This window comes from Nesoenas mayeri (assembly GCF_963082525.1).
Source record: "Nesoenas mayeri genome assembly, chromosome: 3".
In the NCBI taxonomy this organism is placed as follows: domain Eukaryota; kingdom Metazoa; phylum Chordata; class Aves; order Columbiformes; family Columbidae; genus Nesoenas; species Nesoenas mayeri.
In genome coordinates, this window is record NC_137544.1 from 92,543,566 (window position 1) to 92,558,953 (window position 15,388).

The 15,388-nt window shown below is 36.2% G+C and overlaps 1 protein-coding gene across 1 annotated transcript in view; it reads right to left on the reverse strand.

Annotated features, from left to right (window-relative positions):
• Window positions 1–15,388, reverse strand: part of CAMKMT (calmodulin-lysine N-methyltransferase) — a gene marked incomplete at both ends in the record, with an annotated part of 215,100 nt that overhangs the window by 19,216 nt on the left and 180,496 nt on the right. The window contains one exon of the mRNA XM_080342077.1: window positions 12,097–12,163. Within this exon, the coding sequence (XP_080198203.1) occupies window positions 12,097–12,163 (67 nt within the window). The remainder of the gene's footprint in view (window positions 1–12,096; window positions 12,164–15,388) is intronic.

The following is a 15,388-nucleotide window of genomic DNA, read 5'->3' on the forward strand; positions in this document are numbered from 1 at the left end:
GAATCTCCCTTACATCTGGCAGGCAAGTCAGCTACGTTTCTCATTGACGAAGTGAGCATTCACTTGGGCTGGAGGGAGGAGGGACAGGGTGAAAGAATGCCAAGCTTAACTCCAATGCCAGTTATGTTGCCTCAGGCAAGCTTAAAAATACAGCAGTGCTAACTCTGTCAACACCTGTTCTCTCACAGGTGATCAGTTATTTAATTCTAAGGTACCCAACAGGAGGGAAAAATGCACACATGTGCAAAGTTTTTCTTTGTTTATGAATGCTGCCGATTTATGTGGCTGCCATGAAGAATTTCAGTACTTTGCTCCCATTTAAAAATAGCAACCAGTATTGGAATTTACTGCATACTTAAAATATCATTAACCTGAAGATTTGAAGCTGCATTTCTATTTCTAGTCTATTTTTTAAAAAATAATCTATCCTTCTTTTTCATTTCCTGGTTATTTATAATAGAAAGTAGATAAATATTTATGGGAAAAGCACTTGTGGGGGAAGGGTCTAATCTGATCTTGTCAGGTTGTGCATGCTTATCTCAGTTTTGTATGAGTCTTGACCAAATAGACCCTTTAGTCTTCCCGCAGCTATAATCTACTTCTGGTTAAAAGCCATCTCCATTCACATACTACTCCTAATATTTAACTGAGGATCGGTTATAATGGGTTCATTCAGAAATGTTCCCTAAGTATACAGGAAAAAAGGAAATTGTATACATCGACTATACCATATGCAAAGAAGATTTGTAAATAAGCACATAGGTACATATAGAGCCACAAAGAGTTAAGGTAGCACTATAAGCAAGTACATGCTCACGGACACAAAATTTGAGAGAGAATGCTTTTAAAACATAGAAATTATGAAAGGAGAGGCCCAGTTGGTTGGGAAAGCTTTGATTACGTGGGGCTCAGCCTAACCGAACAGATCAGGACTCATTAGCCCATTTGCCCTCCTGGAATTTACTGTGACAATCCAAAGAGAGAAAAGAGAAGATTAATTTAATTTTTTCCCCTCAAATTGAAAGTATTCCAGATTTTAGAAGCCTAGGTAGCTTTGCACACTGGCACGCAGCAGGCATCCAGTAGTGGCAAGTGACAAAGGAGAGTTCTCACTCTCAGCTGCTGGCTGCCTGCTGGCTACCAGCGGCTTTTTCAACCCTGTTTCCGTGGAAACTTAGGTTAGAATGGTGAAAATTAGGTAAAGGTAAGTTTTGTGGGTTTAAAGCACGCACTCTAATACTTTAAGAATCCTGAAGCAGAACTGGAAATTGGTAGATGAACTGTGAGCCTTAAAAGGCCACCTTTGGTTCTCATTGCTACAGAAACAGAGATCTGATCAGTACCACTATAGGGATTTGAATTATGATTTTTTTAACCCATATATTTACTATACTTCACTCATGCAGTTCAGAAGGCAGCACAGGTGCCTCCTCCTGGCAAAAAAAAAAAACCCAAACCTTTCTCATGCTACTGTCAGGTTCCTGCTGAGCAGCCAAAATACAGCATTTTCTGTGCACACCTACTGTAGGCACAAAGGAGTTTGTGCAGGCAGGTAAAAGCTCAGAATCCATAATGCTGAGCAAAATATGGAATTGACGAGTTGCCAGGAGCGTGAGCAGTGGTGCAACATGACTGGTATGTGTGCTGTTGGGAGGACACGTGTGCTGAGGGCCCCACATGCAGCCATCAGCCAGTCTTCCTTCATTTTCCTGATCAGGCACCAGGGCTGCTCTTGCTCTCCAGCTCCAGTCCAGCTGCATCCCCGAAGACACAGTCATTATGTAAAAGCGAAAAATTTACGCGCAAGATTTTGAAATTCAACTTTGCCATTAATTTTCAAAATGTACAGGAAACATTTTGTTCCTGTGGGGTAATAACCACATAAACTAAAGATAATTCCTTTAAAATAAATACCAACAGGAGTCATTCTGATCTCACTCAGGATACACGCACACTGGTTGGGGAAATGTAGCTACAAGCCGTATATATTTATCCTTACTATCTTTAGACAAGTGCAAGTATGACTAGTAAGTGAAGTGCAGCTCGGATATGTGAAGCTCAGTACAGGCTGCAACCTCCAAAACTCCTTAGGTAGCTGACTCTGGGCTACCATATCGACACCTTTATCCCTTTAACGTTTCCACAAATTTGCATGAGCTGTGATCAAACATCTGCACCTGCACCTGTAAAGCAGACATGCCCCTGCATATCAGGGAATCAGAAACATTCTGCTTCTTACAATTCTGCACTATTACATCATTAACACTGAAGTCAGAATCAGCTATTTTGAATTCTAGTGCTAGTAAAAGTAGGGCATCAGAGTCAGGATGTATATAAATACCACTAACTAGCCATACAAGTTCTTATTATCCAAACACAATTCCTGAGTGTGAAGTACAGAAAAATCCACTGATACTGCAAATCAAATCTGAGAAAGGTAAAGATGTGTATATGTGTATCAAAATGCGTGTATCTATGCATTAAGGGGGTCAGAAACATTAATTTTTTTCTGGGATTGTTGAGGACATGACTCTTGGACTTAGTGGTTAGACCTGAAAGAAATACCAAATGTACCATGCAGCAAGGGCTGATTGCATTTTCATTTAAAGAGAAGCACTGCTAGGAAATCCAGAAAAGTATTAGCAACAGAAATCTGAAAATCTCGGTCTTCATGAAGTTTCCTTTAAAAAAAGACAGACATAAGTTCCAAACCACCATACCACCACTTTTAAATTGCCAGCATTGTGTTGAGACCAACATGGAAAAAAACACAAGCCTTATTAAGATTCTCCTCTCGTTCCCTTTTCAGAGATGCTAAACTAGTGGACAAAACCCACTTTTTTATAACGCTACGTTTCCTTCGGCAAAATACGAAGTTTTAAAGATAATATTTTTATGCTTTTCTTTTGATGGAAGATTCTACACAACAAACAGCTGAAATTGTTTGGTAAATCTGAAAAATGCCCTTTGCTCTGTCCAAGCCATACCCTCAAAGGCTTTTTTTTTTGTATAAACAAACAAACAAAAAAAACCCCTAACATATTTCAGGCTTGCAAAGCTCACTCTTCTCATTATTTTGTGCTGGCTTATTTAACTCATGCACGTTTAGGTTTTTGCAATTGAAAACAGGCAAATCAGTTTCAGCAGAAAAGGCTCTGAAATCCCCTGGAAATATAAAACAATTTGGGAGCTTTTTTTGGTTGCAACAAGAACATCAAAAAATGAAGCAGGATGTGAGGGAAAAACACCACTGCGCTGTTCAGCTACTACTTAGGCCAAAATGAAGGTGGCTGAAACTTGGTACCTGCTAATGGCTGTTTTATGGCCTGTATCAAATGAATTTGACCAGTTTTCAGAGGAAAAGTACCCACGTCACAAACCTATTACTATAATTAGCAATCTTGATGGCAGTCCTAGCAAAAAGGACAAGGACTGAATGAGCTATGGAGAATGAACTATCCTCTCACATTCAGAGGTGGCTTTTCCAGGTCAGGGATAAAGCATACTATCGAAATAGTCTGAAAAAACATGTTCTGATGCTTTATTTCCCTAGGCTGTGAATCTTACACCATTCTAAAGCAACAAATTCATTAAAAAAAACACAAACCAAAACACCCAACAAACAATAAAAACATTTTCTTTGCATGTTTTTTTGTCTTTCTTTTTTTTTTTCTTTTCCCCTGATTTATCTTTTGAATTGACAAGCAAGCCAGAGAATGTGATAAGGTTCAAGATAAGAAGAATGGTAATGGTAATAGAACAAAAAGATCAACTGAGAAAATAGAGACTTTAAGTACTACCAGCATAGCCCCAAATATTGTCTTGTATTTCAAAGAAAATAAACCCCAGACAAAATAGCAAACGTTTCAGGGACAGTTACAGCAGCCAAGGCTGCACTTCCCCTGTACAGTAATTCTAATTTACGGAGGGTAGCTTGACAAATGTCGACACTCTTTTTCTTACACCAGTAAAGTATCTCAGCAATCTACAACAAAAGACCTCATTTTAGCAGGTTTTTACTTCTCATGCAAAATTCCTCATCACTGTTATTATTCAACTTCACCGTTTGTCTTCCAAGTGTGTCTAGGCAGGTAACTTACAGGAGAAAAAACAGGTTAAGTCTCTGATTGTTAAAACTTGAAACATTTCCAAGTTCCTCTGAGATGTTCTTGTGATAAATGGTATAGGCTAGAGTAGCTCTCAAGCTAGCAGAAGATGAGTTGTGCAGACAAAGACTAAAAATCAAAATTAGAAGCAAGGACAAAGGACACAGAAGGTTTCCTTGCCTCAAAACCTATTAGTGGTTTTAATAAAGATAAAAGAATTTGTCCCAGTTAGCAGATGAACAGCTACCAAGAATCCCTGTCTACCCACCTCTTCTTTTCATATTTTAATTTAGGTTTCAGTCTTTGAAAAGCATTATCATTGGTAAGTACACAGGTTAAGGTAAAAGATTTTGTCCAGGGATTTATATGACTTTTTCCCTGCCATTAACCAAGTTCATTAACCCATTAACAAAAGGGATCATCAGGACATTTCTCCACACCTTGATCTTTGAGATTCCTCGGTTTTGCGTAAAGATCAAAAAGATGGATTTTAATTTAGTGACAGAGGCAATGCGTACACCCATTTTTCAACTCCTCTGAGGATTCCTGGAAGTTTGCCTGCCAGCATTTCCTCATCTTTTTCATCATATTCTTATTAGGGTTGCTCTTATTTCTCCACCTTCTGCCTCTGTTACTTTCGCTTCTTCACTTTGCTCTGTATTCTTATCCATTATCTCATTCCCTACAGTGAATACCTGGTTTGAAGGGATCAAGGTTAAACTTTGAACCACAGGTATCCAACATTAACCACTCAGATTTCTAAGCAGTTGGAATGGGATATTTACAATTGCTGATGGGAATTTCATTCTAACAATCTCCTTGCAGGTTTTGTCAACTTCTACATAATTTATCTACTCTTGTCAAAGTGTATTGATGACTTTTCTCAGATCTCCTTTAAAATAGCACCTACAAAACCTGAAAATAGGCTGCTCCTATGCCTCCAACTCTGTTATGCTGGCTACAATTATCCTTGTTATCCTCCCTCACCATACCTATTTCTGGTATTAGACCATAGACCCTCTACCACTTCCTGCTTTTTGCTCTATGTTGACACAATGCCCGGTACAACAATTCATGGTGAAGCCTCATCACATTAATGGTGTAATACAAAAGAAGAAAAACCACCAAAACCAAATATGAGTCCTTTCTAACTTGAGACATTCTATTATTCTAACTAGGTTTTCCTGCCTAAAAGTTCCTTTTTAAAAGTATATGATAATGTTACATGCTTCCCTTATTCCTTATTCTAAGAACATATTTTCTCTCTCTTATTCGCTACAACATATTTTGCTAAAATTCAGATGGGAACATTACAGTTTTGTCTTTAAAAATAACAGTCCTAACACTTACACATTTGCTGCAGATCAAAAACTACTAAGTTTTTTGGGACACCATAAATAGACTGCATGTAAATACAACTGCTGCAGAGCAAAGTTTTCCATTTTGTAGACACATCATAGCCCAGCATTCAATGCAAGTGTGGCTATTTTTCAAAAAGAAGTGAGAATATCTTGTATAAAGAAGTTATCAATAAAAAAATACCACTGGTGTTTGCAAACTTGTCTTTTTGCATCCCTCTTCTACATCAATTCATTCTAAATCAGTTGCTATTTAGGAGATTGGCTACTGTTTTTAGCAACGTTCAGGTACTACATTATGCACAAAATGGATGGTTCTCACATTCTAATTCAGACTGATATGGTATTAAAAAATGCATACTTTCAAAATGCAGGACAGCATAAGCACATGGCACAACCATATTGCTGGATCAGTGAATGAAAGCATTGTAGAAGTTTGGCTTGTGTAAAAACATGAAGGAAAAGAAGACAGTTTCTTGCTCTATGGAGAATAATCTATCCATGAATATGGAGAGGATAATCAAAGGAACAAGAAGAAAACACAAAGAATGTAAAGTGAACGTGGCAGGTCCACAAGGGCTGAATGGGAAAAAATTAAAACCAGCAGCAATTATGTGATTCACACATGCTTAAATTCTGAGGGCAGAAGAGACATCCAAGTTTTCAGATTTCTGTATCAAGCCCACATATCTCAGGAAATTAATATATGTTTCAGAAAGATATCCAACTTGATTTAAACAGTCATTGCTTAAGAAACTACCACTTCCCATGGAAAGATGTTCTAATGTATTATCACTCTCTCCATCAAATCTTATTTTTTTCTAGACTGAATTTGTCTAGCTTCAATTTCTACATCTTGTTAGGTACTTGTAAGATAGATTAAGGAGTGATCTTCTGTTAGAGATTTTTTTTCCCCACATGAGACTTTCAGATCAAAATCAATTCACTTCTTAACAATCAAGTAATTTCTTTGACAAGTTAAGTAAACAGAGCTCTTTAACTCCCTCATTTCCAGACCCTGATTCACTCTTCTGCCTCTTTCCCAAACCCCATTCATTTTCAGTATCCTTGGTAACATTTGAATAACTGAAAATTGATTGAATATTAATGAAATAAACGAAGACAACACTGTAATAATCATTTTGTCAAAATTTAAAGTTTGTCCCAACTTTCCTATGTCTGTGGCAAAGATGAGCTGAGAGCACTTGTAAAGAAGAGAAGATACTGAAAGCGTGTAAAATGTACGTGACAACTGTTATGGTTGAGCCAAGGTAGAGAAGGAACAGAAGGCAAAAGTACAATGGCAAAAATATGAACCAGGAAACAACGTAAAGGTTGGCTAGAAAGATGGATACACAAAAGAGCAAACACAGAGAAATTTCTCTACAAAGCTTGCTAACTTTTCAGTTTTTTCTCTTTATATATTTGTATCTGGTTGCACATAGAAGACAGACAAAACTACAATGTAATTTAAAACAAATTGCAACTTCACTAAGTCACCCAAACTTGGTGAAATACACAAATAGGAGATGCTTGGAAGTTAGTGAAAGTCAGCTGGTATGACCAAATGGTAAAGAAAGGTTATTAGAAACAAGATGTCATTCCTCCAAAAGCTGAAGTCACACCCAAATGAAGGATCACAAACTTGGAAAGTTAAATATCATTATAAAATTAGGCAGGCAAATTCTTTTGTTCTAAATCTTCCTGCAGACAGCCACTGGAGAAGAGTTCTGGCATGGCTAAATAATGGAACAAAAAACAGGGAATGCAGGAGGGATTTAATCAGTGGAATTTCCCTGGGACCTGTTCTATTCAACATGTTTACGACGGATGAGCACTGAGGTGGTCAGGTTTGCTGGTACTACGAAGTTATTCAAGACACTAAGGAAAAGAGGAGACTGTGAAGAATTGCAGAAGAATGAAACTAAGTTATTGGACAATAAAATGGCAGATGAAATCCAGTGCAGATAGATGTAAAGTGCACAACAGGAAAAATAATTCTGGCTTCACATAGAAAATGAAGGTCTCTGAACTGACCATCACTGGCGTGAGGGCCAGTGTCATGAAAATATCACCTCAGTGCCCAACTGCAGGCGAAAAAGCAAATCACTGTTAGGCATTTTTTGAAGAGGAATAGAAATCACCATTATTCCCCTACATATATCTGTCATTTATGCACACTTTGAATGGAGTACTGCCTGCCTTCATCTGAAAACAAATAGATTGAAAAGGCCAAACATACAGAGAAGGGCAAGTATGATCAGAGATATGGAATGGTTTCCACCTGAGTTGAGTTTTCTGTGACAGAGAGTTACAAACTCACAATCGACATGTACAGACTGTTCATTGTTTCTTGCCACACATACATCAAGTCATGAAATGAAGACAGAAAGAACCAAAGAGCAGGAATTTTTCCTTCTGGCAGCTTCCTCCTTGCCAACAGACGCTGAACATGCAATAGTGTTACCTGGGGAGACTGGAAAAGGAGATAACAGAAGAGATTCCTTCAGGGTTGCTAAACTGGCAAACACAACAAGTTCAATAAGTATGCTTTCAACAGGTTTGAATTTAGCAACATTCAGGTCAATTTGATTATTGGTAACATAGTGGGAGTCTTTATTAAAGCTGTCCTATGTTGACAGAACTGTTACATGACCAGCTAAAATAGGGCACATTAGAAACTGGCATATCTGAAGAGCATTGCAGTAAGATAAAATATTCACATGTTCACAGTTACAGAGGAAGAGGTAATTAATATACGAATGAAATCAGGATTATACAGCTCAGTGCTCTGTCATTGAGACCTTACCCTACTATTATACTGAACAACATTTAGGCTTTAGAAAGTACATTTTTTTCTCTTTAGGTTTAATTCCAGAAGCTTGTAAATACATTGCATTTGTAAGCAACACTAAAATCTCAGTTAACAGATTATAACTTATCTGTTAACCTTTAAGGAGAAGAAATCATCACTTTTGGTCACGTGACCATATATGTAGACTATAGAATGAATGAACAAAAAGTATATGATACATTATTACTAATCAAATGAAAGACTGCATGACATCATAAGCATTTCTCTCACTGACTTGATGTTTTATTTACTTGTTTACAAATTGAATGTTATCTCTCTGAGGCAACTCTTAGCAAAACAATAGACTTGTCCACAACTAAAAAACCTCACAGGTCCCATATCAGCAATAAGTGTACAAATTTTGTTCATAACAGATTCAGTCTTCTCGGACAAGGGAATCTGATAGAAAAAACAAATTCGCTGGTAGGTAAGACAGACAGAGTCTGTTAACCTTTAGAACGTTTATACTGCCAGCCTTCCTCTTAGATAGAACTTTTCCATCACGACATTTGTAATAACAACAATTTTTCAAAATTCTGCTACCCAAACCCCTGCTTCAGGAAGTTTTCCACATTAAAATAAAGAGAAGAAAAATAGTAGAGATTCCTCTACTTTGTTATTGTTAATTTAATAATTGGTGGACATGTTCAAAACAATGTATGATACAGGTCAAGCTGATAACAGTTGATGGTACAAAGACCTCTATCAGGATAACTCATATGCTAAGTTATAGGGTAAACAACACGATTCAGGGATAGTTTTTGAATTGTGAAAAAAAACAAAAAAAAAGTCAAACCCATACACGGTATGAATAACTCACCTTACCATGCAAAATCATTATTAGTAACTTGGTGGCATTACTGTACCTATTTCCAGTAAGTGTAAGCAAGAAATTCTGAACATACTCATGGAAGCTAAAAATAAAACAGAATTGTATATGCACTGCTGAAGTAAACTGTTTACTAAATATCTATTATTATATTATAACACATAATATGACAAACTGCCAGTTTGGCTTACATTACTGTACTTTTAAACAATAATCAAGAGTTGGCAGAGAGCTAGATAAGTGCTCATTTACTGTATTTTTACAAATCCAAATAAATAAATGTATGGCAGGTTGTCCTAATCTAACTTCTCTCAGCTGATACGGGATTGCTCCTTTTTGTGCCATACATTTTTTGGCATATTTTCCAAGTCTAGACTTAAATATCTGGAACAACCACAAACTGACTCTCACACTGATAGTTTCTACTCCTTGTTCAAGGAAAAGTCTACAAGATCCTGAAGTGAGATGAAGGTGCAGTGTGAAGAGTCTATTGTGAATTATCTTTCGTATGGAAAAAATTTTGTAACTTAGCACTGGACATTGTGCAAAGTTACAATTCTGGATACTATTTAAATTACGTGTTAGAGTGAGGAACAGGCCTTCTCGAGATTAAATTAATGGTGCAGTAAGTCAAATACATAACTATATTCATTTGCCTGCAATCTCTGATCAATACAAAAAAGTCACCTAATGTCACTTTGCATGCCACTGCTGCATTCTTTCCTATAAACCACTATGTTTTCTTGTGGTTTCTCCACACCCCACCACAATCATTATATAACTAAGGATTTTGGTTGTAGGAAAAGTGAATCAGGGTTACAGTAATATTACAGATTTTACATCAACCTTTTTGTTTCTTCAAGGCCTTGAGAAGTAATCAAATACATTCGTTACTACCTTCATCACATGTCACTACTGAATATGATGAATTGATCCATCAACTAGCACTTCTAAAATAACCAACCAAAGCATAACCTTAATTTTGACAGGAGAAATCAACTATTAAAGTGTATAATATATAGAAATGCAAGATAGTAATTTATTTTTGGAATTAGAGAGTCATTTGAATACTTACTTTACAAAACTTTACACTGTTACAACAAATCTGCAAAAGCCTTAAGAATGAAGAACTAAAAGTCAAATTCTGTGTTTATTATGACGAGCGTTATGTTTTGATGCAGTACTTCACTTTTTGTAATTTAATTATTTTATTTATGCAAATATGGCCCCAAATGCTATTGCACTCAAGAAGTTAAACACTTGACATTTTTACTCCTTAAAAAGCAACATTTGGTGACGTCTAGATATGTTTATTAATTAGTGATTATTAACACCCAGTAAACAACATCATGTCTTGTAAAACACAATCTTTCTTCACAGCGTGAGGCTGAAATCTATTATTCACTGATTCCATATGCTGAAATACACTCAAATGATCACAAATGACCTTAAGCATTAGATAAATGTAAATGAGGACAGGGTAGAAAATGTGCCTTTGATTGATATCTAAAAGACCAGGTTTGAAGTCTTGACAAGGGATGAAATCTGAAATCTCATACAAAGTAGATGGCAATTGGAAATCTACAGAATCTCAGCTTCTGGATGGACAGACCACACGACCTCTCCTCAGCAGGGATGAGGGGCTGAGGCTGCTCACAAGAAACGTTCAGCACATGGAACCTGAAAGATCATTTCTGGGGCCCACATGGCCTTTGTCTGCTTGGCAGGCACTTATTCGGATGCACAGATAGAGCTCTAAGTCACATGCACGTACACCCTAATGAAGGCAGAATTTTTCTAACCATAAGTGCTCACTTAAAAGAACTTCTCTAGACAGAACGGACACATAAGCATAGGGATAAATGATGTGAATGATAGCCATTAAAACTGTATGGGTTTAACCCTCTATGTTAATAAGCTTATTCTGCTGTAACAGCTTGCCTTTCTCAGCCCTTTTTCAGCTTTACTTTTGTTACTTTGAGGAGGACTGAGAGCTCTTTTGGAATGAGAATCATCAAAAAAAGAAGATTTAGACACACAAATAACAGTGCACTATTTGCTCTTGGGTAGCTATCACTAAGCACATTCTAATTCTTAACCCAACGCCACGGATGTGAGGTACTTTACAATTTACTTTTAAAATACGACGAGAGATGAACACACTTCAAATTTTCAGCTGCCTCCAGTCCCTATTGTACCTGGAGATGCCTCGATGAAGTAGTTAAAGAGCTAACCTGAGTGGCCACCACCTATTACAGGATGGGTCAGGAAGGGCTCTGGAGATGATATGAAACCAAATTTTCTGAAGCTCTACAATGTCCACCTTCCAGACCACATATTTGGGGCTAATTTGGAGACAACAGAGCTGGTGCACTATGAGAAAAATGCTGGGTGCACCCTGGACCTCAGGACATCGTCAATGAGAAACGGGGCCCAGCACACTGTCTGTCCTTGCTGTGACAACATGACACAGACACGATGACCAAAAAACCTCCCATGGATGCTCCAACATCTGCCTCAGGGGAAAATGGGAGTTGTTGGCACTCTGAAGTCTCAGAGCTATCTAAAATGAAACCTGTCAGTGATTTAGGTACATTCATTCCAAGACTCATATCCGATACAATGGGTAATGCTGACTCTGAAGTAGCCAAATTTCAGCCATGCACCAAACTACAGCTTGAAGAGACACAGCGTGTGTAAAAAAAAATAAAAAGGAAAAAGAGGTTATGTCACCAAGATTAATCATACCGTATTTGTTATATTAAAAAGCAAAATTTTTTTTTTATACTAAATTTCTGCCTTGCATCACTTACCTACTTATATTGTATGTACATCTGTGTCAGCATCAATAATATAGGCCACACTTTCAGACTTTAGAATGCATTTCACATTTACATTAAATATACAGTTACATGCAAGAACCAGTAAAACAGTTTAGTAGAATCTTACCAGCTTGATACTTTCTGAGCCTTAAATACTCCTGCATTTTGGTTTCTCCTGATGATCTCACTTACATCTGTAGCATATTTGTTAAGAATTCTCTATAAAACTAGAGCAGTAATAAAAATAATTTTAAAATTACATTTTTTTCCATTGTTAATGCCTTCATAAAGTCTTTTATCTGTTTGGTCATCTTTAATTTGTGCTAATAGTGTTTTCAGAAACATAAATTTTACATTGCTACTCCAGCACATCAAACATAGATCTATGCAGCAACTTGCTCTTGCTGCCACCCTCCACTGACTGTGGAGGCTCCACTGACATTTTGTGAAGCCAAAATCTAGAAATGGATTGACAGAAAACTGGTTTAAACAAATTTCTGTAGTTTCGACATGTCTTTTAAATCTCTTCCACAATATGCTATGAGAAATATTAATAGTAATGAATGGTCTATGCCTGTGAAGCAAAAGGAAGGTGTTTTTAAGTAGAACATGAAGTAACATGGTTATAAATTAGCTACACGGCACTTAAACTCTATAACTGAGGAAAACTATTAATAATTGTTGTAAACACGTTAACACTAGCTTTTTTAAATAATTTATAAGCCCATGTCTTCAGGCATTCAGGCTGAACATGACCTTTCTAACCTAAATTTCCCAGGACTGTTGAAAGATCCATACACTATATTTTAATGGCCATTATAGTGCACTGCAACAATGTTTTGTATTATTGATGTTTTCAGACAGTAGTTCAAGTCACTAGCACATGGTGTGAAATAGAGCTAAGGCAGAAGGTACACAGCCTCTCTGAAACATGAGACAATTTTCACTAGAAATGAACCTTATCCTTGGATTTTGACATGTTGAACCAAGTAGAGATGCTTCCAGTGTTCTGGAGGAAAAGAATTCAATGTTCATGACTGACTATGCCATAGATATTACCTAAGTTAGGAAGTTTGTATCTGAATGCATATAATCCAAAATTACAAAGGGGGGGTGAATCTGACAACTTTGCCTATGTATACCTTAATTATTCACTTGAAATATCTGTATTTTTAAAAATACTTTATTTAAATGATACTGAATGAACTTAGACAAAACACACTAAACCAACAAGAAAGTTTTGAACAAAGCTGCAAAAGGAATAACATGTCTTTATTTTATTGATTTTCCAATATAAATGATCTGTTAAATCAATTAAAACCTGCCCATGATAAGCAAAAGGACTGAGTTAGAGTGGAGTCTTTTAAATGGACTTGTAACCCAAATCATAATATCCTTTAAAAAACCTCCATAAACCTTGTGCATAAGATCATTGATTGATTAATATAAAATATAGCGCTATGCTTCAGAGTGAAATGGTTAAAATCACAATGATTTGAAATTAACATATTCATAAATTGTTTTAACTTGTAACATTTCAATAACATATCCTAATATAGATATTGAAAGCATACATAGTGAATACTTCATATGGCAGTATGAAATGGAGAATAATACGAAGAATGTCAAAAATTAAAAGAAAAATCAAATCCTCAAAAGCTTGAGACTTCACAAAGCAAAGTTGTTAGTTACGCTCACTGAACAGCAATAACAACAACAAAAACAACAATAATTATGATGATGATGATAATACAAAGGCAGATTCTCAGATGCAATGCACTATTGCCAGGTCGATTTTCAATTACATTTCACTGATGTATTCATTTGTTTCTTAATGTGCTCATCTTGCCCATTAAGAATAATTAGCAGGCTTGCTTGGTGATTTCCTGGCTTCTGACAGGGATTTTTTTCCTTTTTTTTTTTTTGTTGACAACCACTTCTACTTTTTGGAAAGTAATTTTTGGATATTAGAGTATGACTGGCATGTAATTTAAGCTTCCTAAGAAATTTAAAGGGAAGATGTAAACAGTAATTTTTAAACAAGATTATTTTAATCTGTAATACCTACATAAAAGCCTAATACTAGGCATTAACTATTCCTGAAGAGCAAAATCTAGAAAAGAAAACAGTATTTTATCCCACATTAATTTGGTATGCTAAACAATTAAAAAATACCACCAGCAATAATAAAAATTAACAGAAATACATAATTTGTAGCCTGTGTCACTTGGTGCCAAATACTGTTTCCTGTTACACTAAAAATTCTTACTGATTTCAGTGACTCTGGTGTGCCTGAAACAGACCTAAATTTAGCCTAAACTTCTATGATAGCTAGTCACTATAGAAAAGAATGCAAAAGAAAATTACCATACGACAGATCATAGAATTACTACTGAAGACCAAAAAACACATGAAATGCAACATGAATTTTCTTATGTGCACTTTCAAGACTACATTCTACCTACACTGTAAAGTTCTTAGTCTGCTGCACTTTGGCACCCTGCTAATATTAAGCCCATTGTAAAATCCGACACAATAAAAGCACTTTGAATGCTGGGCCTTCAGAGCACCAAATGTTAAAAAAGAAAAATAAATTCCTGTTAGAGCTTTCCACCAATCGCTTCCCTGAAAGGGATTCACTGAGTGAATACAGATGAAGACTTCTTGTAAGACTTTTGGAAAGAAAAGATATTTCTAAAACATGTTGTGAAAAACTAAGGTGTGCTAATTAAATTATATGAACAGTATCTTCTTCAAGAATAAAAGCACTTTAATTTGTTTAATTCCAAAGACTGCGTGAATACTTTTAGCATTTGCCAATTTTCCTTGCTATAGCAGACTTCTAAATTTCAAAAAAGTTCAGGTATGTTTACAGAATCTGCTACACAGGATATTTGCTGACTTGATGATTACTGAGCTCACCTGAAGCTTTCTGTGGGTAAAACGACCTTTTGTTAAATACATATGCTTCCATAAAACATCCGTTTGTTTTGTTAGGCTAGTTTTGAAACACTTGTTTTTCTCCCACATTTTTATCTTCATAATGACACAGAGGAATGATTGGAAGGGGCGATGCTGGTTAAAATACACAGAATAATGAATAATTCCTCCTCAAGATATAAGGACATCAAACCAGAATTTAATAAAATAAGTATCCCTGAAACGCAATGGAGAACTTGCATTTTCAAAAGGGGCTTTTATAAGGCTTTCTTCAAGTTTTAAAAGATACGATCTAGAGCAGGCTGGTTTTTTTTCCCATGAAACTGTTAAATTGTTGTAAGCAACTATAGTTACCTCAGTTACCTCTGAGAAAGTCTTTTTAAAGGCAGTAGCTAATATTTTTGCACTGCAATGTCCCCTGTTCTAACAGCCATCAGCAACTGCAATTTTTGTAAACTACAAATTTAACTTATTTTTTT